General features: G+C 39.8%; 1 protein-coding gene across 1 annotated transcript in view; it reads left to right on the forward strand.

Annotated features, from left to right (window-relative positions):
* Positions 1–3: 3 nt before the first annotated feature.
* Positions 4–26,050, forward strand: part of LOC123944480 (protein only RNase P catalytic subunit) — a 135,585-nt gene continuing 109,538 nt past the window's right edge. The window contains exons 1-4 of the mRNA XM_046009612.1: positions 4–140; positions 483–1,761; positions 4,810–4,857; positions 5,340–5,472. Of these exons, the coding sequence (XP_045865568.1) occupies positions 776–1,761; positions 4,810–4,857; positions 5,340–5,472 (1,167 nt within the window). The 5' untranslated portion in view covers positions 4–140; positions 483–775. The remainder of the gene's footprint in view (positions 141–482; positions 1,762–4,809; positions 4,858–5,339; positions 5,473–26,050) is intronic.

Below are 26,050 nucleotides of genomic sequence, written 5' to 3' on the forward strand. Positions count from 1 at the left end.
ACAATTGTGTTTTTATCGCCGTCCGGCCCGGCGGAACGCCTGCGTGGGTTCAGCCACGCCCCGGGGCCTGGGCCCTCGCGGTGCATTGTGGATGCGGTAGTTCCGTCGTGCTTGTGGTTGTCTTAAGCGTGAGTGCTGAGGTGAGTTGTTGAATGGAGGGAACTTCGTTTTTAAGCGGTCTGTACACGGCCGGCACATGCCCTTCGTGAACCCCCCTTCCTTACTTGAATTGTCAGTTCGGCTCCCTCCCCAACGCTCCCACCCTCATATCATCACCTGACGCGTTTGGCGGCCTGGGAGGGTTGTTATGTCGCCCCAGGGCCGCTACATTTTGGCTTTCGCCGCCGTCCATGCTGCTCCTAGGTCTGGGGTTGGGGCGTCCCTCCTTCAGCAAGGCTCCTATGGGATCATGTCTCTTTTTCAAGAGCTGTTGTGTTCCATGCGAATCAAACTGGACGGGCCTCCTTGTGCTTTTTCCTCAGGTTCACAGTTTGGAATATATCAGATACCGGAGGATTGATTCCTGCCCTGTTCCCAGGTTTTAGAACTTGCGACCGATGTCGAATGTCTCCGGATGGTTGTTGAATGGCGAGAACTCAGCAGACTTCGTTGCGTTAAGTAGCCCCCAAAGCAGACCCCTGATGTGTCTGTGAGAAACTGAAAATCATCTTTTAAGAAGTGGTGCTTCGATTCTCCGCCCGCACTCCCAGTTCCTATTATGCTGTAGAAGTAGGGGTTTTGTGAACACCATCCTGTCTGGTGCTGATCTCACCGCATGATGGCTTTGTGTTTCACGGGTATTCGAAGCTTTCCCAAGCTTTGGAAGAGCAACCCATACCTTGGCCTAAGCCCGGGACACTCTTACCTCTCTCTCTTTCTGAACTGTTATGGCATTCGGGAGCAACAGAAGTGCTTTTCTCTTAAAACACTGTCTGCACAAAATACTAAAGCAGTGAATCTGCTGGTTGCCAAGTCCAGATATCTCAGGAAAGGAGATGAAGGCAGTAATAAGGAAGTTTCTTCTGATTCCCATCTGTTTGCAGCTGGAGCGGCTAAGAAGAGATCACAAATGAATCCTCTCAGGGAAGATCATGCCTTGCCACCTGTAAGGAACACTATTCAACTTCCAACAAAACCTTTGAATTCAGAAGAGTGGGACAAACTCAAGGAAGATTTCAAAGGAAAGGCTAATTTTGCAAGTTGGATCATTTCACAAATGGCGCACTCCCGTAGCTCTGTAGATGTGGCCAAATCTCTGTTAGCCTGGGTAGCTGCAAAAAACAACGGTATTGTAGGCTATGATTTGCTGGTCAGGTATTTATATCTCTGCGTATTTCATAAGCAAACATCGGAAGTTATGGATGTCTATGAGATCATGAAAGCCAGATATAAGAGATTAGAACCTGGAGCCTATACTCTCCTCATCCAGGGATTAGTCCACTCAGATAGATGGAAAGAAGCTTTGCTGCTATTAGAGGATGTCAAAAAAGTCATGATCCCTTCAGTAAGGAACTACAATGATTGTATTGAGGGAGCCCTCCTCCATCAAGACGTAAGCCTCGCTTGGAATTTGTATCAGGAATTGTTAGGTCGTGATCTTATTCCTATGTTGAAAACTTTAAAAGCATTCTTTGATTTTGGAAAAAACGTGAAAAATGATCAGTATTCTAATAAGCTACTTGACATTCTTTTGTATCTAAGAAATAATCATCTGTATCCTGAAGAATCATTTGCCCATAGTATCAAAACATGGTTTGAGAGGTAATTTTGATCTTTCTTTATATGAATGTTTTTATTTTAATACCTCTATCTGAAAGCAGCCACCTCCTTTTGTTGTTGTTGAGAATTAATCTATTCAGATTATACTTCTTTCCTTCTCTCAGATTTGTTTCCCTTTAAGAACAAAATTTGGGGACACTTGGGTTGCTCATTTGGTTAAGCAACTGCATTCTGCTCAGGTCATGATCCCAGGGTCCTGGGATTGAGTCCCACATCGGACTCCTTGTTTAGCGGGGAACCTGCTTCTCCCTCTGCCTCCCACTGTCCCTGCTTGTGCTCTCTTGCTCTCTTTTTCTCTCTCTCTCTGGCAAATAAGTAAAATCCTTCATTTTTTTTTAAATTAAAAAAATAAAATTAAAGAAAAATTTCCTCCTCTTTAAAAAAGTAATAACATAAACAATTTCTATTCTCCATCACATAAAAGGGAAGTTATCAAGCACTTGTATGTTTTCATGTATTTTTTCTTTGTAGAAGGATCATCTGTTTTTTTTCTGAGTTCTGTATGATATACTTACAAATAGTTTTTGTCGCTGGAGTTCATAGCAAGAAAACTGGAGCTGTCTTTGGGTCATATTAGTATTTAAGAAGTTCTTCAGAAACCTAGTGACTGGTATCTGTTTAATCTATGCATTTCATTAACTTGGATGGTTGGAGCAGATGGAGGTACCCTGATCAGTGATATTCAAGTGTTAAAAATGGAAAATCTCATTATTCAGTTCGTTTTGGATCTTTCCATCATCCAGCTGCTCTCTCCAAGTCTCTCTGCTTTCTCTTTGCTTTTATTCATGTTACTGCTTCTGTGCCTATTTATTGCTTCAGTCTTTTTATTTTTTTTTTCATTTTAAGATTTTATTTATTTATTTGACAGAGAGAGAGATCACAAGTAGGCAGAGAGGCAGGCAGAGAGAGAGGGGGAAGCAGCCTCCTCACCGAGCAGGGAACCCGATGTGGGGCTCGATCTTCGGACCCCAAGACCATGACCTGAGCCAAAGGCAGAGGCTTAACCCACTGAGCCACCCAGGCGCCCCAGTTGCTTCAGTCTTTTAGTCACTTATTTTTTTCAGCACTAATTTGTTTCAGGCTTTTTTCCTAAAAATTTATTTCCTTTTCTGTTTTTCTCCTTTCTGCTATATATTCTCTTTACAGATCTTTGAAGTAGCAACCATGCTTAATTATCTTATTTGACAAATTTATTGAATATCACTGGAGGGGCTAGATTATAAAAATCTTGAATGACAAGGGTTTTGGACTTTATTCTGTTACCTTGGAGTAGAGTTTTAGAAAGGTAACTGCCAACACACACAAAAAAAAATTGAAGAGGGATTAAGATGGGAAATAAGGAGATCTATTTGGAGGCAATTATAGGTTTGAATGAGAGTTGAGATCTTGATTTAACTAGGGAAGGAGAGAAGGCAATCAAATCAGTAGAAGCTGACAGTAGTATAAGTAAGAGGAAGTAAAGGATAATTTTTTTTTTTTTTTTTTTTTTTTTTAAAGATTTTATTTATTTATCTGACAGAGAGAGATACAAGCAGGCAGAGAGGCTGAGAGGGAAGCAGGCTCCCCGCCGAGCAGAGAGCCCGATGCGGGACTCGATCCCAGGACCCTGAGATCATGACCTGAGCCGAAGGCAGCGGCCTTCAGCATAACAGTATTCATTGTTTTTGCACAACACCCATTGCTCCATGCAATACGTGCCCTCCCTATTACCCACCACCTGGTTCCCCCAACCTCCCACCCCCGACCCTTCAAAACCCTTAGGTTGTTTTTCAGAGTCCATAGTCTCTTATGGTTCGCCTCCCCTTTCATTTTTTTTTTTTTTTATAAACATATAATGTATTTTTATCCCCAGGGGTACAGGTCTGTGAATCGCCAGGTTTACACACTTCACAGCACTCACGATATCACATACCCTCCCCAATGTCCATAACCCCCTCCCCCTCTCCCAACCCCACCTCCCCCCAGCAACCCCCAGTTTGTTTTGTGAGATTAAGAGTCATTTATGGTTTGTCTCCCTCCCAATCCCATCTTGTTTCATTTATTCTTCTCCTATCCCCCTAACCCCCCATGTTGCATCTCCATGTCCTCATATCAGGGAGATCATATGATAGTAGTAAAGGATAATTTGATTGAGCAAATAAATGAAGTAGTTTTGAATGCCTCCATTTGGCTAGGCACTGGGAGTGTTTGGTGAGAGAAGTTCTATTAAGATGGGATTCACAACCTAATTGGGAATATAATACTTGACGGTTTATAGTAATACCTAAGAAGATAGTATAAGAGAAGAAATTACTTTGGGGAGAAACAGTCTCTGGTAGCTCAATGGAGAAGGTTAGAGTTGAGTCTGATTTATAGGTTACACTATTTAATGTCAGCTACTGGGTCCCCTGAAGGCAGATTTAGATACAAAGATGAAGGTTGGGGCACCTGGGTGGCTCAGTGGGTTAAGCCTCTGCCTTCGGCTCAGGTCATGATCTCAGGGTCCTGGGATCAAACCCCACATCGGACTCTCTGCTTATCGGAGAGTCTGCTCCCACCCCCCTGCCTGCCTCTCTGCCTACTTGGGGTCTCTGTCTGTCAAATAAATAAATAAAATCTTAAAAAAAAAAAATAAAGATGAAGGTTGGATGACCAAAGGAGAAGTGAAGGAAGGAGGAGGTCCTGAGTAGGGTACCATTATCTCCTTAGCCTCCTCAGAGCGTGTATCACCCACTCTTCTGATTAAACCATTGTAAGGAAGTATCCTGAACTTTTCAGAGCTCTTGCCTGCTGAGTTTGGTTTTTTTTTTTTTAAAGATTTTATTTATTTATTTGACAGAGAGAGAGATCACAAGTAGGCAGAGAGGCAGGCAGAGAGCCCGATGCGGGGTTGGATCCCAGGACCCTGAGATCATGACCTGAGCCGAACACAGCTGCTTAATCCACTGAGCCACCCAGGCGCCCCGCCTGCTGAGTTTTTAAATGAAATGCTTATCTTTGGTTCTGTAGGAATCTGACCTACTGATCTAGTTTTGCAATCTTTTTTTATAGTGTTCCTGGAGAACAGTGGAAAGGACAGTTCACAACAATCAAGGAAAGGTAAAGACCAGTATTTAATTTTTAACTTTCTTGATGTGAGTTTAGTAGGTTTTGTTGCTACTGATCAAAGAATTTTTAAGAATACATTAGAGATAGAATAATTAAGAGAGTACCTAAGAAAAAAAGCCATATTTGGAATATGGAGAATTTCCAGTGCTCAAAATGTTTTTCCCGTAAAGTGCTTTGAGCCTTGTGTGAAGCCCTGGAGATGTTTTCCTCTACAGATTTGAAACCCAGTTGTGTTTTGAGAATGACTTTAAAAACTTTAATCTGGGTGCCCAGCAGTCTACTTTTTCGGGGTTTTCTGGCACATCTAATGTGTGTTATTATCAGATTTATAAAAAATTGGATGCATGTAATGATCACAAAGATTATAATGTTCTTTTTTCATTACTCTTCAATTTCCTCTTGTCCCAGGATTATTCATTTTAGGAAAAATTTTTTTCCAGGATACCATTTAATACAAACTGTTGTAATTACAGTGGTCAGTGTTTGGGCTGTGGAAAAACCATGGAGTCTATTCATTTGAGTCCAGAAGAGTATGAATTTCTTAAGGGAAAAATCATGAAGGATGTGATAGATGGAGGTGATCAATACAAAAAGACAACACCTCAGGTGAGTCCTGAACAGGTTTTATTCCTTTTGTGGATTGCTTGTCTAGAGTAGGAATTGGCAATTTTTTTTCTGTAAAAGACCAAACAGTAAATAATTTAGGCTTTGTGGGCCATATGGTCTCTGCTGCAATTTTTCAGCTCGAAATACAGTACATAAGTGACTGAGCATGGCTGTGTTCCATTAAAACTATATTTATGAAAATACACTGTAGGCTGGATTTGGCCTGCTGGCTATAGTTGGCAACCTTTAGGAGAGACTGCTTTAGAATTTAACAGAATAATTGGGGTAGACTATCATCCATCTGTTGGAGTCAGAGTTTTATCTAGGCACAGGTCCACTTAAGCCAAAAAGATATGTTCTCATTTTTTGTCTAAGTACTTCCAAAAAACTGTGTCCTGTAACTCCCATGAAAACATGGTTTCTCACAACTTTTCTAATGAAAAGAGTTTGAGGTAGCTTGACAAAATTATTTCCAGATTTTCTTGGTATTGAATTTGATTCTGTAAGTCATTTTTAATAGCTTCAGTTTGCTAATCTTCAGTACTTTATACTGGTTTACTAAGATTAAGCTGAAGAACTAAAATGCTTTTACCTTGGGGAAAGGTCACTTATTATCTTAGTAAATTCTTTTTCTTCAAGGTACCAAATAAAAACAAGAAGTGGAAATTGTTCTGCCTTCTTACTTTGACTTAAAATTGTCATAGAATCCCCTTGGATCATATGAAGACCTTTATTCTTCAAAATAAAGAAAATGTGGTCCATAAAAACATTAGCTTCATTTTATGGAATAACTTTTAGCTGATTTTATTGATAAAGTTAGACCCTGGGATCATGACCTGAGCTGAAGGCAGAGGCTTTAACCCACTGAGCCACCCAGGCACCCAATTCAGTGTTTCTTAATAAAGGGTACATAATAAATAATAACATAATAAAAGGTACATTCAGATTTTCCCAGTTTGTCCCCCTGACATGTATTATTATACATTTTTCCCTTCTGATCCAGGATTCAATCACAATGTACTCATTGCTTTTAGTGGTCATGTCTCACTAAATTGAGAACAGCCCCTCCCACACGGCCACATTTAAAATTTTTATGACATTGATTTTTTTGGAAAGGCTAGGTATTTTGTCTTGTACAAGGCTTCTCAAATGTTGTACCTGTGAATCAGTTGAGGATCTGGTTAAAATGTAAATTATGATTCAGTTGTCTGGAGTGGAGCCTGAGAGTCTGTATTTTGAACAAGCCCCCAGATGATGTGGTTCCAGTCTTTAGACGGCATTTTGAGCAGTAAGACTGTGGACTAATTGTCTGATTGTTTTCTCCTCCATTAATTCAGTAGACCACTCTTGGGTGTACACTGCACAGCTGATGCTGTGTGCTTACTGCCATCCAGCAGCCACATAATGTCAGGTTATTCTCACTATTGATGCTAAGTTCCATTACTTGATCATGAGGGCAACTGCCAGATATCTCCACTATAAAAGCACATTTTCTCTTGGTAATCTTTGTAATTAAAAATGAAGTAACCTGTGGAATAATATGTTGGTCCTATGCAGATGTCCTCTTCTTCTTGCAGATAGCCTGTTAACTCTTTACCCAGTGTTTTTTGTATCATGGGGATGATTTTTACTTTTGGATTTTGTAAAGTGGTGATTGTCTAGTTATTTCATTCCTTCTATATTTATGAACTGTATTATTCTGTAAAAGAGTTTTCTTTGTTTCTTTTTTTTTTTTTTGGAACTCTTTTTAATTTTTTAAATTATCTTTTCTAGACATAAGGACTTTTTCTTTTCTTTTTTTGATTAATTATATTAGAATCTGTTACCACCATCATTATTCTTTTTGATGCTCAAATTGTCCTGGATTTGTCCTTTGTCAGGCCAGCTCTGATGTCCTTTTGACATTTCCTCCACTGTCCCATCCCTGTTAACCTCCAGTTTTTGCTTAATTCTAGCACAAGAAGGCTCAGGCTCTCACCTTGCAGTGCTTCTGTCCCAGTAATGGAATCATAAATTGAATATTTTTGTTTGATACCTCTCAATGGTTAAACATTGCTGTAATTCCTTTTTAATGTATATCACTTTAATTCTAGCTTAATAGAAGGAAAATGTGTTAGTTTTCCTTGTTGGCCAAGCCTTAAAACATAGAGCACATCATCCTCTTGGAGAGGGTTATACTGTAAGAGGAGTTGCAGGCGCCACACTGTGGTGAGAATAGCAAAGAGTGGTCATACATTTAATTACTATAATTCACAGGGCAACTGGATATATTCACAGAAGGACTGGAACATTTTAGGTTAAGGGAAATTATTTTCTCTTTCTCTTTCCAGGTATGCTTCCCTTCCCCACCTCTCCCAGTCCCAACCCCCCCCCCCCCCCCATGAAGGTTTCCAACCCTGTATTCCATCTCTTGTCACTGCCTTTCACTTTAAGGCTATTAACTTAATCTAATAATTGCTACCATTTATGAAATGACTGCCAAATGTCAGGCACTTCTAGATCTATTACACTCACAACAACCTTGCAAGGATATCACCATTTTGAAGATGAGGAAGCTCAGGTTAAGCAATGTAGCCATGGTTAAAGAGCAGCGAAGAAAGTCATATGATGTGGCTGGCTTGCTCAGGGTTTGGTTTTTGTAGAATTGGTGAGATGGAAGGTGCAGGGATGGATCCTGAACACTGCTGGTGGAGTAGAAGCAACTGTTTTTCTGGGTCTAGAGGGAAGGAATTCAGGATGGTGGACAAGTTAAGTGTGTTGGTGCAGCAAAGAGTTGAGAACATAGATTCACACCTCTTCATTTCTCTGAAGAGTCTGGGGCAAATTGGTCATTTGAACATGAGAGAAAGTATGATAATCTAAGCCTAAGGGACCTTGAGGAAAGGATTGGGGAAAGTATTGCTGGGTGATGCTGAAGCCCCAGCAGAGGCCAGAGAGTCTAAGTTTGTGATGGCATTGATCTGTGAGACATTTTCAGTAGTCCTAAGCCATCCAGGTGTAGGAATAGAGAAGGCAGATAGATGGGATGGTACAGGATTTTGGTAGTCTGGTACAGTGAGAAAATAGTTACTGGGGGTGTAGGTAAGAGGATAGCTCAATGAAGGGACCATGAGATCAAGCTCGATAGGAAGTAAAGATGGGGGGAGCTCGTGGATTAGGAGACAATAGAGATAAAAGTGGATTGGGGCTCACTGAGGTTGAAGAGCAAGCATAAGAGGAGTGAGAATGACAAGCAGGAGATTTTGATCAGTGTATATGAGAGGTTAGATTTCAGAGGTAGAATGCTCTGCAGTGATGACAAAGCCTAGAGTGTGAGAGTTAAGCAGATGAAGAAACAGAGCTGAAAGTGCTAGATGGTCATCCACAGATTTATTGGGAGTGTCTGTATGATAATTTTTTTAAAAAAATATTTATTTGACAGAAATCACAACTAGGCAGAGAGGCAGGCAGAGAGAGAGGAGGAAGCAGGCTCCCCGCGGAGCAGAGAGCCCGATGTGGGGCTCGATCCCAGGACCCTGGGATCATGACCTGAGCCGAAAGCAGAGGCTTTAACCCACTGAGCCACCCAGGCGCCCCGTATGATAATTTTTTAAAATAATAATTGCAGGCACGCTTATAGAATGCCTACCAGGTGCCAGGTAATGTGCTTTGTTACGTAGGCTGGTGATGGAGAACTGAGTCAGGTAGCAAATCTTGATAAATGTAGAAGCATCTGGAGTGACACAAGGTGCTAGCAAAGAGGAGGAGTCAGCAAACTGTGGCCTACAGAGCAAATCCAGTCCACTATGTGTTTTTATAAATAAAGTTTTATTGGAACACAGCCACACTCATTCATTTATGTATTGTCTGTGGCTGCTTTTGCCTTGCAGAATTGGGGTTGGGTACCTATCAAAGAGACCATGTGGCTCATAAAACCTAAGCTGTTTACTGTCTGGCCCTTTACAGAAAACTTTGCTGACCACTGGTATGAGGTGAAGAGTGGAGACATAGTGACTTTGTCCTATGTCCTCAGTCCTATAGCATGGGTTACTTAAGAACTAAGTAACTAGGAAGTTATTGATAACTTCAGGAAGAGCAGTTTCAGAGTACATTGGGGCCCCAAGACGGCCAAGTTAGAGCAACTCAGTGAACACTCATTGAGAGTAAACTATACTTCTGAGAAGTTTAGATGAAAATAAGAAGCAATGGGATAGTTGGGCTGGAGGATGGTAGAGATCAAGGGAGGATGTAGGGATGTGGGAGAGACTTGTGCATGTTTAGGTGATGAAGAAAGAGTGTCAGTAAAGAAACAAATGTCGAATAAGCAGGACAGGTAGGAGAGAGAATGGATAATGAATGGGCAAGGTTCAGAAATATGAGGGGCTGCCAAAAAGAGTGCAATTTGAGCCTCATTTGAGACTGTAGAAAAGAAAGTGAAGATAGGTGCAGATATAGATAAGCATATAGGTAGAGGGAGAGAAGTTTGAAGGAAATGACATCTGTGTTAAATGGGTAGAAGGTGAGAGGCTGGAGTCAAGTGGAAAGTCTAGTCGACACCAGATGGGAGTGTAGTCAGCACTAGAGACGGTGAAGAATGGTTGGAATGGTTGTCAAAAATGGCGGAGATGCTAACTCCTCACAGGATTGTGGCAGGGGTGGGTGCTGAGATTTGAGTCAGTAATTTGTAGACTTGACTTCACATGAATTTATGATGTAATTTTTTTCTGACAGAGCTTGGCTCACCTGCAGTGGTAGTGGTGAAGACAAAATGTAGCATTGGCTCGAATTTGGGGTTTTGTTGGTGAAGTGTGACAGTATGATGGGGAGCAAGGGAAGGTCGTTTTGACAGAGTAGTTAACATGATTGCTATGGTGCTCAGACTAGATGGGGAGGGAAGGAAGGCCAGAGAGCACTCTCTAGAAGAGTTCAAGGAACCAGCAGTCTCAGTGTGGGGTAGAAGAAAAGGTTTAGTGGGAGTAAAGGAAAGAGTACTAGAAGGCTGAGGTCAGAGAGCAGGTGAAATATTTGAGGCTAGGCTCAAGGAAGGCTCTAGGAAGGCTCTAGGAAGAGCAGTTCTAGGCTCTGGCCAAAACCAGTGTCCAACGGTCAGGATTTGGTATGCACTTCAGGGTAAAGTTTAGATCCAGAATGTCATTTCCCAAAGATTTGTTTTGTTTTGTTTTGTTTTTGCTCACAGTTTGTATTAATCTATTAGGGCTGCTATAATAGAATAGTACACACCGGGTGGTATAAACAACAGAACTTTGTTTTTGCACAGTTCTAGAGACTAGATGTCCAAGATCAAGGTGCTGGCAGGTTTGGTTTCTCTTGAGGCTTCTTTTTTGACTTGCAGATCTCCCCCTTCTTGCTTGATTTTCATATGGACTTCCTCTGTGCCTGAGCATCCCTGGTATCTCTATGTATCCAGGACACCAGTCAGATGGGATTAAGGCCCGTCCTTATGACCTCATTTTACCTTACTTGCTTGTTTAAAGGCTTTATCTCCAAATACAGTCACATTCTGCACTGCTTGGGGCTAGGACTTCAACATATGAGTTTTGAGGTGGTCACAGTACAGTCTATGTTGCCATTCATTGCAAAAACATATTCTGTATTTTAAATTATTTTGTGCTGGGAGCAAGTAGCTGCAACATTGCTTTCTAAATCTTGTAATTTAGGAATTTGAGGTACAAACCAAGGAGTAAATATCACATCTTTGTTTACTTAAAAAAAGTATGATGTCAGCTGACCTCCATAAGCATTTAAATTGAGAATTACAAAGTTATTTCAGACTTGGGGTGCCTGGATGTTTCTAAACAGATGTTTTAGGCAGCTAAACATCTGTCTTCAGCTTAGATGATGATCTCGGGGTCCTGGGATCAAGCTAGGCATTGGGTTCCCTGTTCAGCAGGGAGTCTGCTTCTCTTTTTCCTTCGCCCTCTGCGCCCGTCCCCATCCTTTCTCTCTGTCTCTCTTAAATAAATAAATAAAATCTTTAAAAAAATTATTTCAGGCTTATATGTTTTCATCAAATAGAACTCTTTTGTTCAAAACAGAGTAAATGAGATGGCACCCTCTGATGAAGTGGTTTTCAACCTTGGCTGTTGGTTAGAATAGTTGAGGAGATACTGAAAAATTAATGACACCTGGACTCCACCCTCTATAGATTTTGGTTTCAGGTGTACAATTCAGTGATATTAAGTATATTCACATTGTTGTGTAACCATCACCTCATCTATCCCCATAACTCTTCTCTTCTTGTAAAACTAAAACCCTACTATTAAACACTAATTCCTTCCAGCTGCTGGCAACCACCGCAATACTTCCTGTCTATGATTTTGACTACTGCAAGTACGGTATATAAGTGGAGGTATTTGCCTTTTTTTTCTTTTTTAAGGTTTTATTTATTTGACAGAGAGAGATCACAAGTAGGCAGAGAGGCAGGCAGAGAGAGAGGGGGAAGCAGGGTCCCTGCAGAGCAGAGAGCCCGATGCGGGGCTCGATCCCAGGACCCTGAGACCATGACCTAAGCCGAAGGCAGAGGCCCAACCCTCTGAGCCACCAGGTGCCCTGGTATTTGCCTTTTTGACTGGGTTATTTCACTTAGCATAATGTCCTCAAGGTTTATCCATGTTGTAGCATACTGCAGAGTTTCCTTCCTTTTTAAGGCTGAATAATATTCTGTTGTATGTGTATACAATATTTTATTTATCCAGGTGTCAGTGGACACTCCAGTTGATTCTACATTTTAGGTATTGTGAATAATGCTGTTTATGAGCCTGGTTTACAAATCTCTCTTTGCAACCCTGCTTGCAATTATTTTGGGTATATACCTAGAAGTGTTATTATTACTGCATCATGTGCTAAATCTATTTTTAATTTCTTAAGGAACTGTGTTTCACAGTGGCTGCACCATTTTACACTCACACAGACAGTGCATAAAGGATTTCAATATTTCCACATCCTTACCAACACATACTGTTTTGTGTGGGTTTTAAAAGAAATTTTTTTTAAGGTTTTATTTATTTATATGCCAGAGAGAGCACAAACAGAGGGAACAGCAGGCAGAGGGAGAAGCAGGCTCCCTGCTGAGCAAGGAGCCTGATGTGGGACTTGATCCCAGGACCATGGGATCATGACCTGACGCTTAACCAACTGAGCCACTCAGGTGCCCCTGTTTTGTTGTTTGTTTTTAATAGTATCTATTCTAATGGCTATGAGTGGTATCTCATTGTAGTTTTGATTTGTATTTCCCTAATGGTTAGTGATGTTAAGCATCTTTTCATGTGCTTATTGGCCATTTGTATATCTTTGGAGAAATATCTGTTTAATTCCTTTCCTCATTTTTGAATTGGGTTTTTTTTTTTTTTATTGCTGAGTTCTAGGTGGTCTCTATATATTCTGGATATTAGTCTCTTACTAGATAATACGATTTACAGATATTTTCTTCCATTTTATGGGTTGTCTCTTTACTCTGTTGATAATACCTTCTGATACACAAAAATTTAAAAATATTATCAAATCTAGTTTGTTTATATTTGCTACCATGTATCTTTGGTGTCATATCCAAGAAAACATTGTCAAATTCAGTGTCATGTAGCTTTTGTTCTATGTTTTCTTCTAAGAGTTTTACTCTTTTAGGTCTTACATTTAGATCTTTGATTCATTTTGAGTTCATGTTTGTATATGGTGTTAATTAAGGGTCTAGCCTCATTCTTTTGCATGTCAGTATCCAGTTTTCCCAGACCTATTTGTTGAAAAGACTGTCCTTTCCCCATTGAATGGTTTTGGGACCCTTGTCAGAAATCATATGACCATACATGAAATGGTTTGGGTGTATTTCTATTCTATTGGTCTATATGTCTGTTTTTATGCTAGTAATACACTGTTTTTTGTTTGGTTGGTTGTTTCTTTAGGATTTTATTTATTTATTTGAGCCAGAGAAGGGGAGGTGGAGCTCAGGCAGGGGGAAGAGCAGAGGGAGAGGAATAAATAGACTCCATGCTAAGTGTGGAGCCTGGTGCAGGGCTGAATCTCGACCCCGAGATCATAACCTGAGCCAAAATCAAGAGTCAGATGCTTAACTGACGGAGCCACACAGGCACCTCTAGCACTATACTCTTTTGATGACTGCAGCTTTGTAGTAAGTTTTAAAATCAAGAAGTATGAGTTTTATTCTTTTTGTAAGATTGTTTTAGTTATTGAGGGTCCCTTGAGATTTCATATCAATTTTAGGATGAGTTCTTCTATTTCTGCAAAAAATATCACTTGGATTTTGATAGGGATTGCATTGGATTTGTAGATTGCTTTGGGTAGTATTGATGTTTTAACAATATTTAGTCTTCCAATCTATGAATATGGATGTGTTTCCCTTTATTTATGTCTTTAATTTCTTTCAGCAATCTTTTGTAGTTTTCTTTGTATTGTTTTTTACCTCCTTGGTTAAGTTACTTCCTAAGTATTTCATTCTTTTTGATGCTATTGTAAATAGAATTGTTTTTGTCATTTATTTTTTAGATCGTTCATTGTTAAAAGAAATGTAACCCATTCTTCTATGTTGACTTTGTGCTCAATTGATTTATTCTAGTGGCTTTTTTTGGTGTGGAATCTTTAGGATTTTCTGGGTATACAATCAAATCATCTACAAGCAAACATAATTTTACATTGTCCTTTCCAATCTGGGTGCTTTTTATTTCTTTACTTGCTTACCTTGTTCTGGCTAGATCTTCCAATATGTTTAAATAGAAGTGGTGGAAAGCAAGCATCCTTGTCTTGGCCCTAATCTTAGAGGTAAAGCTTTTAGTCTTTCACCATTGAGTATGTTATTTGCTGTGGGTTTCTCATATATGACTTTTACATTGAGATGGTTTTCCTCTAGTTTTGTGGGTTTTTTTTTAAATCATGAAAGGGGGGTTTATCAGATGCTTTTTCTGCATTCAGTTGAGATGATCATGTGTTTTTTTCCCCTTCATTCTGTTGATGTGGCCTATTACACTGATTGAGTTTCATATGTTGAACCATCCATGCATTCCAGAAATAGGTCCAGCTTAGTCATATGGGTAAGCCTTTTAACATACTGCTGAATTTTGCTTGCTAGCATTTTGTTGAGGATTTTTACATCGATGTTTATGGAGGATCTTGGTCTGTAGTTGTAGTGTCTTTCTCTGGCCTCAGTATCAGTGTAACATGCCTTAAAGAATGAGTTGGGAAGTAGTCCCTCTTCAGTTTTTTGGAAAAGTTTGAGAAGGATTGGTATTCATTCTTTAAATGTTCAGTAGAATTCACCAATGAACCATCATGTCCAGGGCTTTTGTTGTTGTTGGGAGGGTTTTTTTGTTTTGTTTTGTTTTCTTTTACTAATTCTGTGTTCTTCCTACATATAGATGTATTCAGATTTTCTTTTTTCTTTGTGAGTATGCTTTGTTGTCTGAACCTCTGATCAAAAGGAGCAGTGAGCAGAGCGTGGATCCCCAGTATTTGGAGAAGGGATCCTTTTTGTCCACCCTCGCTCCCTTAATAGGTATGCAAGCTGCTCTAGGAACATGGCAGCTGCCTGCCATTTGGCTTGGGGTGAGGGATGAGTAGCTGCTGCTGCACTAGGAGCTAAAACTGAACAAAAATTTTTTTTAAAGATTTTATTTATTTATTTGACAGAGAGAGAGATCACAAGTAGGGAGAGAGGCAGGCAGAGAGAGAGGGGGAAGCAGGCTCCTTGCTGAGCAGAGAGCCCCATGTGGGGCTCGATCCCAGGACCCTGAGATCATGACCTGAGCCGAAGGCAGAGGCTTAACCCACTGAGCCACCCAGTTGCCCCAAAACTGAGCAAAATTAAGGACAGTTTGTCATCCAAGGCCTCCCCTGCAAATTGCAAGCCTTCAACAGACTCCAGAGTTCCAAAATAGTTGGTTACATCAGAGAGTTTCTGTCAGTATGATTGTTGTCTGCGGGGGGGAGACAGATTCTTGGTGTTTCCATCTCCACCATGTTCCTTTCAACTTGATAAGTTTTGACACATATATGCCCCTGTGGAGCTGTTGCCCCAGTTAATATAAAGAATGTATCTCTTGCCTCCAAAAGTTTCTTCATGCCACTTTGTAATGACTCCTGTACCTCACTATTGCCTCCCTACCCCCAACCCCAGGTAAACACTGTAGAATCATACCATATGTAGTGTTTTTGTCTGTTGTTGTTGTGTTTTGTTTTTTTTTTTAGTATTTAGTGCAATAATTTTGAGAGTTCATCCATGTTTTTTTAATGTCTCAAGTCATTTTTAGTCCTGAATAACGTTCTATTGGGTAGATACACCACAACTTGTAAATCCATTCACCTATTGGTAGATATTTGAGTTATTTCCAGTTTGGGACTATTAAAAATATAGTTAAAAAGAACATTCTTATAGAATTCTTTGTACTTTGTGCTTCTGTGTTTACTAGAGATGCTGTAACAAATTGCATAAACTGGTAGCTTAAACAACAGACATCTATTCTCTCATATTCTGAGGCTAGAAGTCCAAAATGAAAGTATGGATGTGGCCATGCTCCTTCTGAAGGTTCTGGGAGACCTTCTTTCTCTTTTCCAAGCTTCACTTCAGATAATCCTTGGTTTTTCTTAGCTTTAAGCCGTATCTCTTCACTCTCTGCCTCTTCTTTGTGTTCCAACTCTTCCTATGAGCACATAAGTCCTTGGATTTAGGGCCCACCTTATTCTGGTACAGTCTCATCTTAACTAATTACATTTGCATCCAGATAAGGCCACATTCTGGGTGGACATGAATTTTAGAAGGGATACTAACTTCCTGCAACTTTTCTTTTTCTTGGGTACATATCTAGCAGTAGGGTAACTGGGTCTTATGGTAGGGGTGTGTGTGGCTTCTTAAGAAACTGCCAAACCATTTTCCAAAATGGTGTCCCATTTTACATTCCTACCAGCAGTATATGAATATTACAGTTGCTTCACATCCTGGAGAGCACTTACTATGGTCAGTCTCTTTACTTTAGCCACTCTGATGGATTTGAAGTAGTATCTCCTTGTGGTCTTAATTTGCATTTTCCCAATGGCTGATGATGTAGAGCATCTTTTTTTGTGCTTAATTGCCATCTGTATATCTTCTTTGGTGATGTGCCTGTTCAGATCTTTTGCCCATTATTAAAATTGGACTGCTTTTGGGTGCCTGACTGGCCCAGTCGGTGGGACCTGCAACTCTTGGTCTGGGAGTTGTGGGCTTGAGCCCCATGTTGGGTGTAGAGATTACTTAAAAAATAAAATTTAAAAAAACAATTGGGGGGCGCCTGGGTGGCTCAGAGGGTTAAAGCCTCTGCCTTCGGCTCAGTTCATGATCTCAGGGTCCTGGGATCGAGCCCCACACCAGGCTCTCTGCTCAGCGGGCAGCCTGCTTCCTCCTCTCTCTCTGCCTGCCTCTCTGCCTACTTGTGATCTCTCTGTCAGATAAATAAATAAAATCTTTAAAAAAAATTGGGTTGCTTTCTTATTTTTTAGTTGTAACAATTTGTATAATCTTAAGATACAACTCCTATGTCAGATGTCTTCTGAAAACATCTCAGTTTGTGGCTTGCCTTTCCTTTCTGTAAAATAGAGATACTGATTTAATTGTTCTGGTTCTGGGGTCCAGACATCAGGATTTTCAAAAGCTCCCAGGTGATTTTAAAATGCAGCCCAGGGTTGAGAACCACTGCTTCTTTTTTTTTTTTAATATTAATAGTATCCTCATGGTTTTATTTTTTTTCCCCATTTTATTTATTTTTTCAGCGTAACAGTATTCATTGTTATTGCTCAACACCCAGTGCTCCATGCAAAACGTGCCCTCCCCATTACCCACCACCTGTTCCCCCAACCTCCCACCCCTGACCCTTCAAAACCCTCAGGTTGTTTTCCAGAGTTCATAGTCTCTTATGGTTCGCCTCCCCTTCCAAATTTTTTTTTTTTTAATAAACGTATAATGTATTTTTATCCCCAGGGGTACAGGTCTGTGAATTGCCAGGTTTACACACTTCACAGCACTCACGATAGCACATACCCTCCCCAATGTCCATAGCCCCCTCCCCCTCTCCCAATCCACCTCCCCCCAGCAACCCCCAGTTTGTTTTGTGAGATTAAGAGTCATTTATGGTTTGTCTCCCTCCCAATCCCATCTTGTTTCATTTATTCTTCTCCTATCCCCCTAACCCCCCATGTTGCTTCTCCATGTCCTCATATCAGGGAGATCATATGATAGTTGTCTTTCTCTGATTGACTTATTTCACTAAGCATGATACGCTCTAGTTCCATCCACGTCGTCGCAAATGGCAAGATTTCATTTCTTTTGATGGCTGCATAGTATTCCATTGTGTATATATACCACGTCTTCTTTATCCATTCATCTGTTGATGGACATCTAGGTTCTTTCCATAGTTTGGCTATTGTAGACATTGCTGCTATAAACATTCGGGTACACGTGCCCCTTCGGATCACTATGTTTGTATCTTTAGGGTAAATACCCAGTAGTGCAATTGCTGGGTCATAGGGTAGTTCTATTTTCAACATTTTGAGGAACCTCCATGCTGTTTTCCAGAGTGGTTGCACCAGCTTGCATTCCCACCAACAGTGGAGGAGGGTTCCCCTTTCTCCACATCCTCGCCAGCATCTGTCATTTCCTGACTTGTTAATTTTAGCCATTCTGACTGGTGTGAGGTGATATCTCATTGTGGTTTTGATTTGTATTTCCCTGATGCCGAGTGACGTGGAGCACTTTTTCATGTGTCTGTTGGCCATCTGGATGTCTTCTTTGCAGAAATGTCTGTTCATGTCCTCTGCCCATTTCTTGATTGGATTGTTTGTTCTTTGGGTGTTGAGTTTGCTAAGTTCCTTATAGATTTTGGACACTAGCCCTTTATCTGATATGTCGTTTGCAAATATCTTCTCCCATTCTGTCAATTGTCTTTGGTTTTGTTAACTGTTTCCTTTGCTGTGCAAAAGCTTTTGATCTTGATGAAATCCCAATAGTTATTTTTGCCCTTGCTTCCCTTGCCTTTGCCGTTGCTCCCAGGAAGATGTTGCTACGGCTGAGGTCGAAGAGGTTGCTGCCTGCATTCTCCTCAAGGATCTTGATGGATTCCTTTCTCACATTGAGGTCCTTCATCCATTTGGAGTCTATTTTCGTGTGTGGTGTAAGGAAGTGGTCCAATTTCATTTTTCTGCATGTGGCTGTCCAATTTTCCCAGCACCATTCATTGAAGAGGCTGTCTTTCTTCCATTGGACATCCCTTCCTGCTTTGTCGAAGATTAGTTGACCATAGAGTTGAGGGTTGATTTCTGGGCTCTCTGTTCTGTTCCACTGATCTATGTGTCTGTTTTTGTGCCAGTACCATGCTGTCTTGATGATGACAGCTTTGTAATAGAGCTTGAAGTCCGGAATTGTGATGCCACCAACTTTGGCTTTCTTTTTCAATATTCCTTTGGCTAGAACCACTGCTTCTAATGTGAGGTTTTGGCCTATGACCATACCACCCTGAACACCCATCTTATCTAAAGTGAGGTTTTGAAGAGCCCTAATATAGTATGGCAGCTTCTTTTCTACAGGATAATTTTGGGAGAAAACCTCCGTCATAGGTAAATTTTTAGCTTTTGAGCTTTAAATCTTTGTTTACTGTACTTAGACATCACAGCCAGCAGATGGCAGTAGTGCAACATGCAAAAATTATTCTGCGTCTTATAGCCCAATGGATTAGGTTAATTAAAGGGTTTGGTAAGTTTCTTTTATTGTTAAACTGAAAGATATCTATGCCATTTTGAAGTCTGGTTAGTGATAGTAGATAAAAATGGGAACTGTATATGTAGTGATAGTAGATAAAAATGGGAACTGTATATGTGAATCTTAAGTGAACAAAGCAGAACTCCAAATAGTACACATGTCCTACTGATTTAACTATATGAAACCAAATGAGAGAATGCCACTGAAGATCAAAAAGTGCGTTTGGAGCTATGTGTATACTGTTAGTTGTGTATTAGTAAGATCTTTCCCCCTTATTTTCCTTCATTCTTAGCAATAACATATTACAATCGGATTTTTTTTTTTTTTTTTAATTAAACGGTTAAGATATGAGTTCAGTTCTTTCTTTCATCTTCTTATCAGGGAAAATTTCAAACATATGTAAAGGGAGATACTAGTATAACGAACTCCCCGCTCAATGATTATTAACTCATGGCCATTCTTACTTCATTTATACCTCCACCTGTTCTTCCCTTGCCCCTCAGATTATTGTGAAGCAAATCTGATCTTAATCATTTGTCCTGTAAGTTTTAAATTCACTTCACTTGTTTCTCTTACCTTAAAAAATACTCCTTTGTAGAGTGATTTTTCTTAAAGACTAAGAAATACTTGAGGACAGCAAAAATCTCTACATCCAACGTGGGGTTTGAACTTAAAGCCCGGAGACCAAGAGTCACAGGGTCCATAGACTGAGCCAGCCAGGTGCCAAAAGACCCTTTTGCATTCTTTTTTTTTTTTTTTTTAAGATTTTATTTATTTATTTGACAGACAGAGATCACAAGTAGGCAGAGGGGCAGGCAGAGTGAGAGGGGGGAAGCAGGCTCCCTGCTGAGCAGAGAGCAGAGAGCCTGGATGTGGGGCTTAATCCCAGGACCCTGGGATCATGACCTGAACTGAAGGCAGAGGCTTTTAACCCACTGAGCCACCCGGGTGCCCCGACCCTTTTGCATTCTTAAAAATTAACAACTTCTGAGAGCTTTTGGGGTTATAGCTATTGGTAATTACTAGATTAGAAATTAAAACTAAGAACTTTTAAAAATATGTATTAGTTTGTTTGAAATAACAAAACTATTACATGTTAATAAAAATAACATTTCTTCAGTAATAACTGTTACCTAAAACAAAAACAATTTGTGAAAAGAGAGGCATTGTTATATATTTGTAAATGTTTTTAATTACATGGCTTGATGGAAGACAAGTGAATTTTTATATCTGTTTCTGTACTCAATCTGTTGTATGTGATTTTGGCTGAAGCATATGAAAAAAATGGAGACTCATAGAGGTAAACATAGTTAGAAAAGGTGAGATTATTTTATTCACATTTTCAGATAATTGTGGTTATTCTATGGTATTATACCAAAACTCTACTGCACACTTGTGAGCAAATTAGAGTGAAAAAGGCAGGTAATGTGTTAATATTATTATAAAAATAGTCTAAAACCTTACAGATTTCCTGAACCACAGCGTGAGAACCACTGCTCTACAAATACTGTGCTATAGATGGAGTTTCCTTTTTCTCTTTGAAAAGTTTCAGTAAAATTTATTTCTCTCAATTTTATTATACAAATATTAACAAAAGAAGTTAAAACAAACAGAACAATCTCACTACTCAGCTTTTTTTTTTCAGTGTTATTTTCTATTTAGTGTCTTCTGTTCTCTTTTAGTTTTTTTTCCCCCAAAGATTTATTTATTTATTTGTTAGAGAATGAGCGTGTGCATGAATGGGAAGGGCAGACGGGGAGGGACAGAGCCTCTTAGGCAGACTCCCCCCTGAGTGTGGAGCCCCACATAAGCCTTCATCCCATGACTCTGTGATTATGACTGAGCTGAAATCAAGAGTCAGACAGTTAACTGACTGAGCCACCCAAGCACCTCTCTTTTAGTTTTATTGAGACTTATTTCATCACTATCTGCCCCTTTCCAAAATGGAAGTGTTTTTGTTCTAATCACAAAAATGATATTTATTAATTGTAAAAAAATTCAGTCAAAATAGTTAGTTCTAATGAAGGAAATAATCATAGTCCTCATTTTGAGCTTTTAATGAAATTCTTTTCTAAACTCTTTTTTTAAAAATTTTTAAAAAGATTTTATTTATTTATTTGACACAGAGAGAGGTCACAAGTAGGCAGAGAGGCAGGCAGAGAGAGATGGGGAAGCAGACTCCCCGCTGAGCAGAGAGCCCGATGCGGGGCTTGATCCCAGGATCCTGAGATCATGACCTGAGCTAAAGGCAGAGGCTTTAACCCACTGAGCCACCCAGGCACCCCTCTTTTCTAAACTCTTAATGAAACTTTAATCCAACAGCAGATCCCATAATCCTGTGACTTAGAATTCCTTAAATAAAACTTTAATGACTTGGGATTCTGTTTTCTGAAAAAGAAATTAGAGGAAGGCAAATGGCCTATAGTACATTTAATTAAGTTTGTAGGGTTAAGTTTAAATCAGACCATTTGTTCTGCTTGATGATATCTCTTGAGTTAACTGACAGAAGGGAGACCTTCTGGTGTTTCTCTAACCACAGACTTAAGACAGAACATGTCACCCAAATGAATGTCAGTATAAGAACTGATCTAACTTAGGCATCTATTGTTGTTGTTGCTGTTTTGTTTTTAGTTTAAATGGCATCTGCAAATGTGAACAATGTGAGCTGACTGAACCCTTGGTTATAGTCTTCAGAGCTCTGCCCTTTCATCTTTTTTGGGTTTGAAGCTCTAGTTATCTCTATGATGAACTGTGAGTTTCCTCCATACCCCCAGATTAAAAAAAAAAAATGTTGAATGGCAAATGGCAAACTTGAGAGGTTTGGTAGTTTAAGAAAAAAACGTGAGAAAGAAATGTAATTATATACTAAGTGGAGGTTTGTTTTTTTTTTTTTTAAAGATTTTATTTATTTGAGAGAGAGAGATCACAGGTAGGCAGAGAGGCAGGCAGAGAGAGAGAGGAGGAAGCAGGCTCCCTGCTGAGCAGAGAGCCGGATGCGGGGCTCGATCCCAGGACCCTGGGATCATGACCCGAGCCGAAGGCAGAGGCTTAACCCATTGAGCCACCCAGGCGCCCCCTAAGTGGAGTTTTAAATCCATGTAGTTTGAAGTCTCTGTAAAAGTCTCTTAATGACTATAGTCCTTAACTTTGGAACATTTTACCCAACGCATATGTAATTAATCATTAACGTTACTCCCCATTCCCTCTTCTTCAGCTCCACAACTGAAAACTGGAAAATAGGCATGTAATCTCTAGATCGTCCAGGGTATTGGTGCAAGAATTATGATGAAACTTACAGAAAAATCAATGAGTTTGGAAGTACGGGAAGGGTGAAGACATACAAAGAGAAGTAGGTGGATTCTTTGCCGTAACCTTCTCAATGTCAAATATTTCCATATTCTTTTTCATTTTCTCTTATATAATGCTTGCTGAAATTCTTCCAACTAAGATCATGTCATTTTTATTAGAATTAGCTTTAAGCAGTGCATTTCCTTCTGATGCCTTGCTGAGTATTGTTTTACAAGGAAATGAGAATTACGTGGGGATGTGGGTGTTTAGTTGCTGCTGTTTTGGAGTTGGGTGGCCGATTTTTAGACATGGAGAACATTTTTCCTGATAGATTGGAAGAGGATGCTAGAATGGGAGGTTTCCGGAAGATTACAGTGCTAGAGGCAGAGGATAAAGGCACCTTTAGTGTGGGAGACTGAAACATGGTGGGAGTGTGCAAAGGAGAAACTTATTCTATTCTTAGGCCAAGGGCAAGAAAGTCTGGTCTCTCTTATACCCTGTGATTTTTCTCCCTTGGATTCAGGCTGGTACTGCTGTTGTTATAACGTAGCCCCATTATGTAGTTTGGCATGGAAACCAAGTCATTTCTAATAAATTTGTACTTGGGGGAAGATATTTGAGTTCTAAATAACCATTCTGTAAGTGATTTTTTGGAAATAGTGTGTTGGAAGTAAGGCACTACCCAGAGTGACTCCACTTTTAGTTTTTTTTCCATAGGAAAAGCTGCTTCAGATTTCCGATTCTGTTTATCTTTCACTGTTGAGTAATGTATCAGTTTTTAATGTGTTTTCATTTGGTCTTCCTAGAGAATAGAATGGGGAATAAGATAGATTAGAAACAATAACAAATTGGTAACTGAAGACTGTTTAGTTCTGAGGGAAGAGAAGATTATCAGTGTGAAATGGCAGCTGCAAAAATGTTAGAATGAGGGTAAAGGTCTCCTTCATTCTCCATAGGTCCAAACTCCTCATCTTTCATCTCTCAGTAAATAGAACTTTCTCTTTCTAGTTATTCAGATATCAAAAATGTCACTCATTCTTGATTCCTTCTTTCTTTCCTTCATACCCTACCTCTAGTTTACCAGAAAATCCTGTCATTTTCCTTCAAAGGCTATCTGACCATTTTTCATCACCTTCACTACTACCAAGTTTTTGATCCAAGGCACCATCATCTCTAGACCAAGCAATTGTCATAGCCTCCTAACTGGTTTCCCTGTTTCCTAATGCCCAAGTTTGTTTTCAGCCAGTGATCCTTTTAAATCCATGTCAGATCATGTCACTTCTCTGCTTAAAACTCCAAGAGCTTTCTGTGTCACTCAGGCTGAAACTCAGTCTTTTTTTCTTTTTTAAAATATTTTATTTATTTATTTGACACAGAGAGAGAGAGAGAGTGCACTAGTAAGGGGAGTGGCAGACAGAGGGAGTAGCAGGCTTTCTGCTGAGCAGGGAGCCCAATGCGGGGCTTGATCCAAGGATCCTAGGATCGTGACCTGAGCTGAAGACAGATACTTAACCAACTGACCACTCAGGCGACCCTGTAACTCAGTCTTTACAGTGACCTGCAAGATCCTTTGCAATCTAGCCCCCATTAGCCTGTCAGATCTTACTGCATTCCAGCTTTTGTGTTTGATGTGTTTGATGCCTTTGTGTTTCTTTCTTTTCTTTTTCTTGACTTACTACATATGCTCCTACCTCAGGACCTTTGCACTTGCTATTTCCTCTTTGTCCAAACATCTGCATGATTATTCATCCAGTTCTTTTAGCTCTTAAGTATGGCCTTTTGGGAATGGTTCTTTCTGACCATCACATTTTAAATTGCATATATACCCTCACCCAAGTCTTCTATCCCCACTTTATTTTTCTCTTACTACTGTCTGCATACTCTACATTTTATTAACTTTTTAAAAAAAGATTTTATTTATTTGACAGAGACAGAGAGAGAGAGCACAAGCAGGGGGAGTAGAAGAGGGAGAAGCAGGCTCTGCGCTGCACAGGGAGACTGATGTGGGACTTAATTCTAGGGCACTGAGATCATGACTTGAGCTGAAGGCAGATACTTAACCAACCGAGCTACCCAGGCACCCCATTTTATTAGCTTTTGTTATATTTTTGTCATATTAGAAGAGAAGCTCCAATGAAAGTAGGAATTTTTGTTTGTTTGAACTCTGTGGCATCACCATAACTTAAAAATCCTTGGCATAAATGATGCTCAATTTGTTGAGTTAATGAATAATAATTACCATTTACTAAATACTTCTTGTGTAGCAGGCACTGTGCTAGGTCTTTGTTATCTCTAATTCTTTGATAATCCTCCAGGGAAACAGTATCTCTATTTGTTAAGCTTCAGAGAGGTTAAGTGAGTTTGCCAGGCCAAGTTTGTTAGTAGCAACTGAGCTAGGATTAGAACCCATCTCTACAGTCTGAGTTCTGTTCATTAATGTTCATAATGAAATACTGGGTCACTAAGAAATTTAACAAGATTGTTTGGTGTTCTTCATTTGATAAAGGAAAGTATGTAACATTTCTAACAATAATTCTGTCTTGGGTTATCTTGACTTTAAAAGATTAAAATGGAATAAAGTTGGGGGTATTTAAAGGGCCATGCCTCAGTTATCTGGAACATTTACTTACATGTGGAACACATTATTCCCTCAAAATGCAAGGTAGAAAGGAGTATTTATATTCTTAAAGAAATTCAAGAGATCTTTAAAAATACTCTGTTTTTTAATTTGTTTTAACTGTGCTTTTTAAAAAAATAAGGCATAGGGACGCCTGAGTGGCTCAGTTAGTTAAGCAGCTGCCTTCGGCTCAGGTCATGATCCCAGAGTCCTGGGATTGAGTTCTACATGGGGCTCCTTGCTCCTGAGAAGTCTACATCTCCCTCTGTCTGTGCTCCTCTGCTTGTTCTCATGCTTGCTTTCTTTTCCTGTTGAATAAATAAATAAATAAAAATAAAGCGTACATATATATAAGGTTTATTATTTTTTTCCATTTTATTTATTTTTTCAGCGTAACAGTATTCATTGTTTTTGCACAACACCCAGTGCTCCATGCAAAACGTGCCCTCCCCATTACCCACCACCTGTTCCCCCAACCTCCCACCCCTGACCCTTCAAAACCCTCAGGTTGTTTTTCAGAGTCCATAGTCTCTTGTGCTTCACCTCCCCTTCCAAATTTTTTTTTTTTAATAAACATATAATGTATTTTTATCCCCAGGGGTACAGGTCTGTGAATCGCCAGGTTTACACACTTCACAGCACTCACGATAGCACATACCCTCCCCAATGTCCATAGCCCCCTCCCCCATATATAAGGTTTATTATATCTTAGTCACTATTGTGTGTACCTTACAACCATTAACTCATTTAACCTCATCTTTTTTTGTTTCAAGATTTTATTTATTACACACACACACACACACACACACACACAGCACCAGCAAGACGGATAGAGGGAGAGCGAGAGACAATCCCAAGCAGACTCCAGGCTGAGTACAGAGCCTGACTTGGGGCTTGATCTCAAAACCCTGACATCATGTCTTGAGCCCAAACCCAAGAGTCAGATG

This window comes from Meles meles, chromosome 6 (genome assembly GCF_922984935.1).
Source record: "Meles meles chromosome 6, mMelMel3.1 paternal haplotype, whole genome shotgun sequence".
NCBI lineage: Eukaryota > Metazoa > Chordata > Mammalia > Carnivora > Mustelidae > Meles > Meles meles.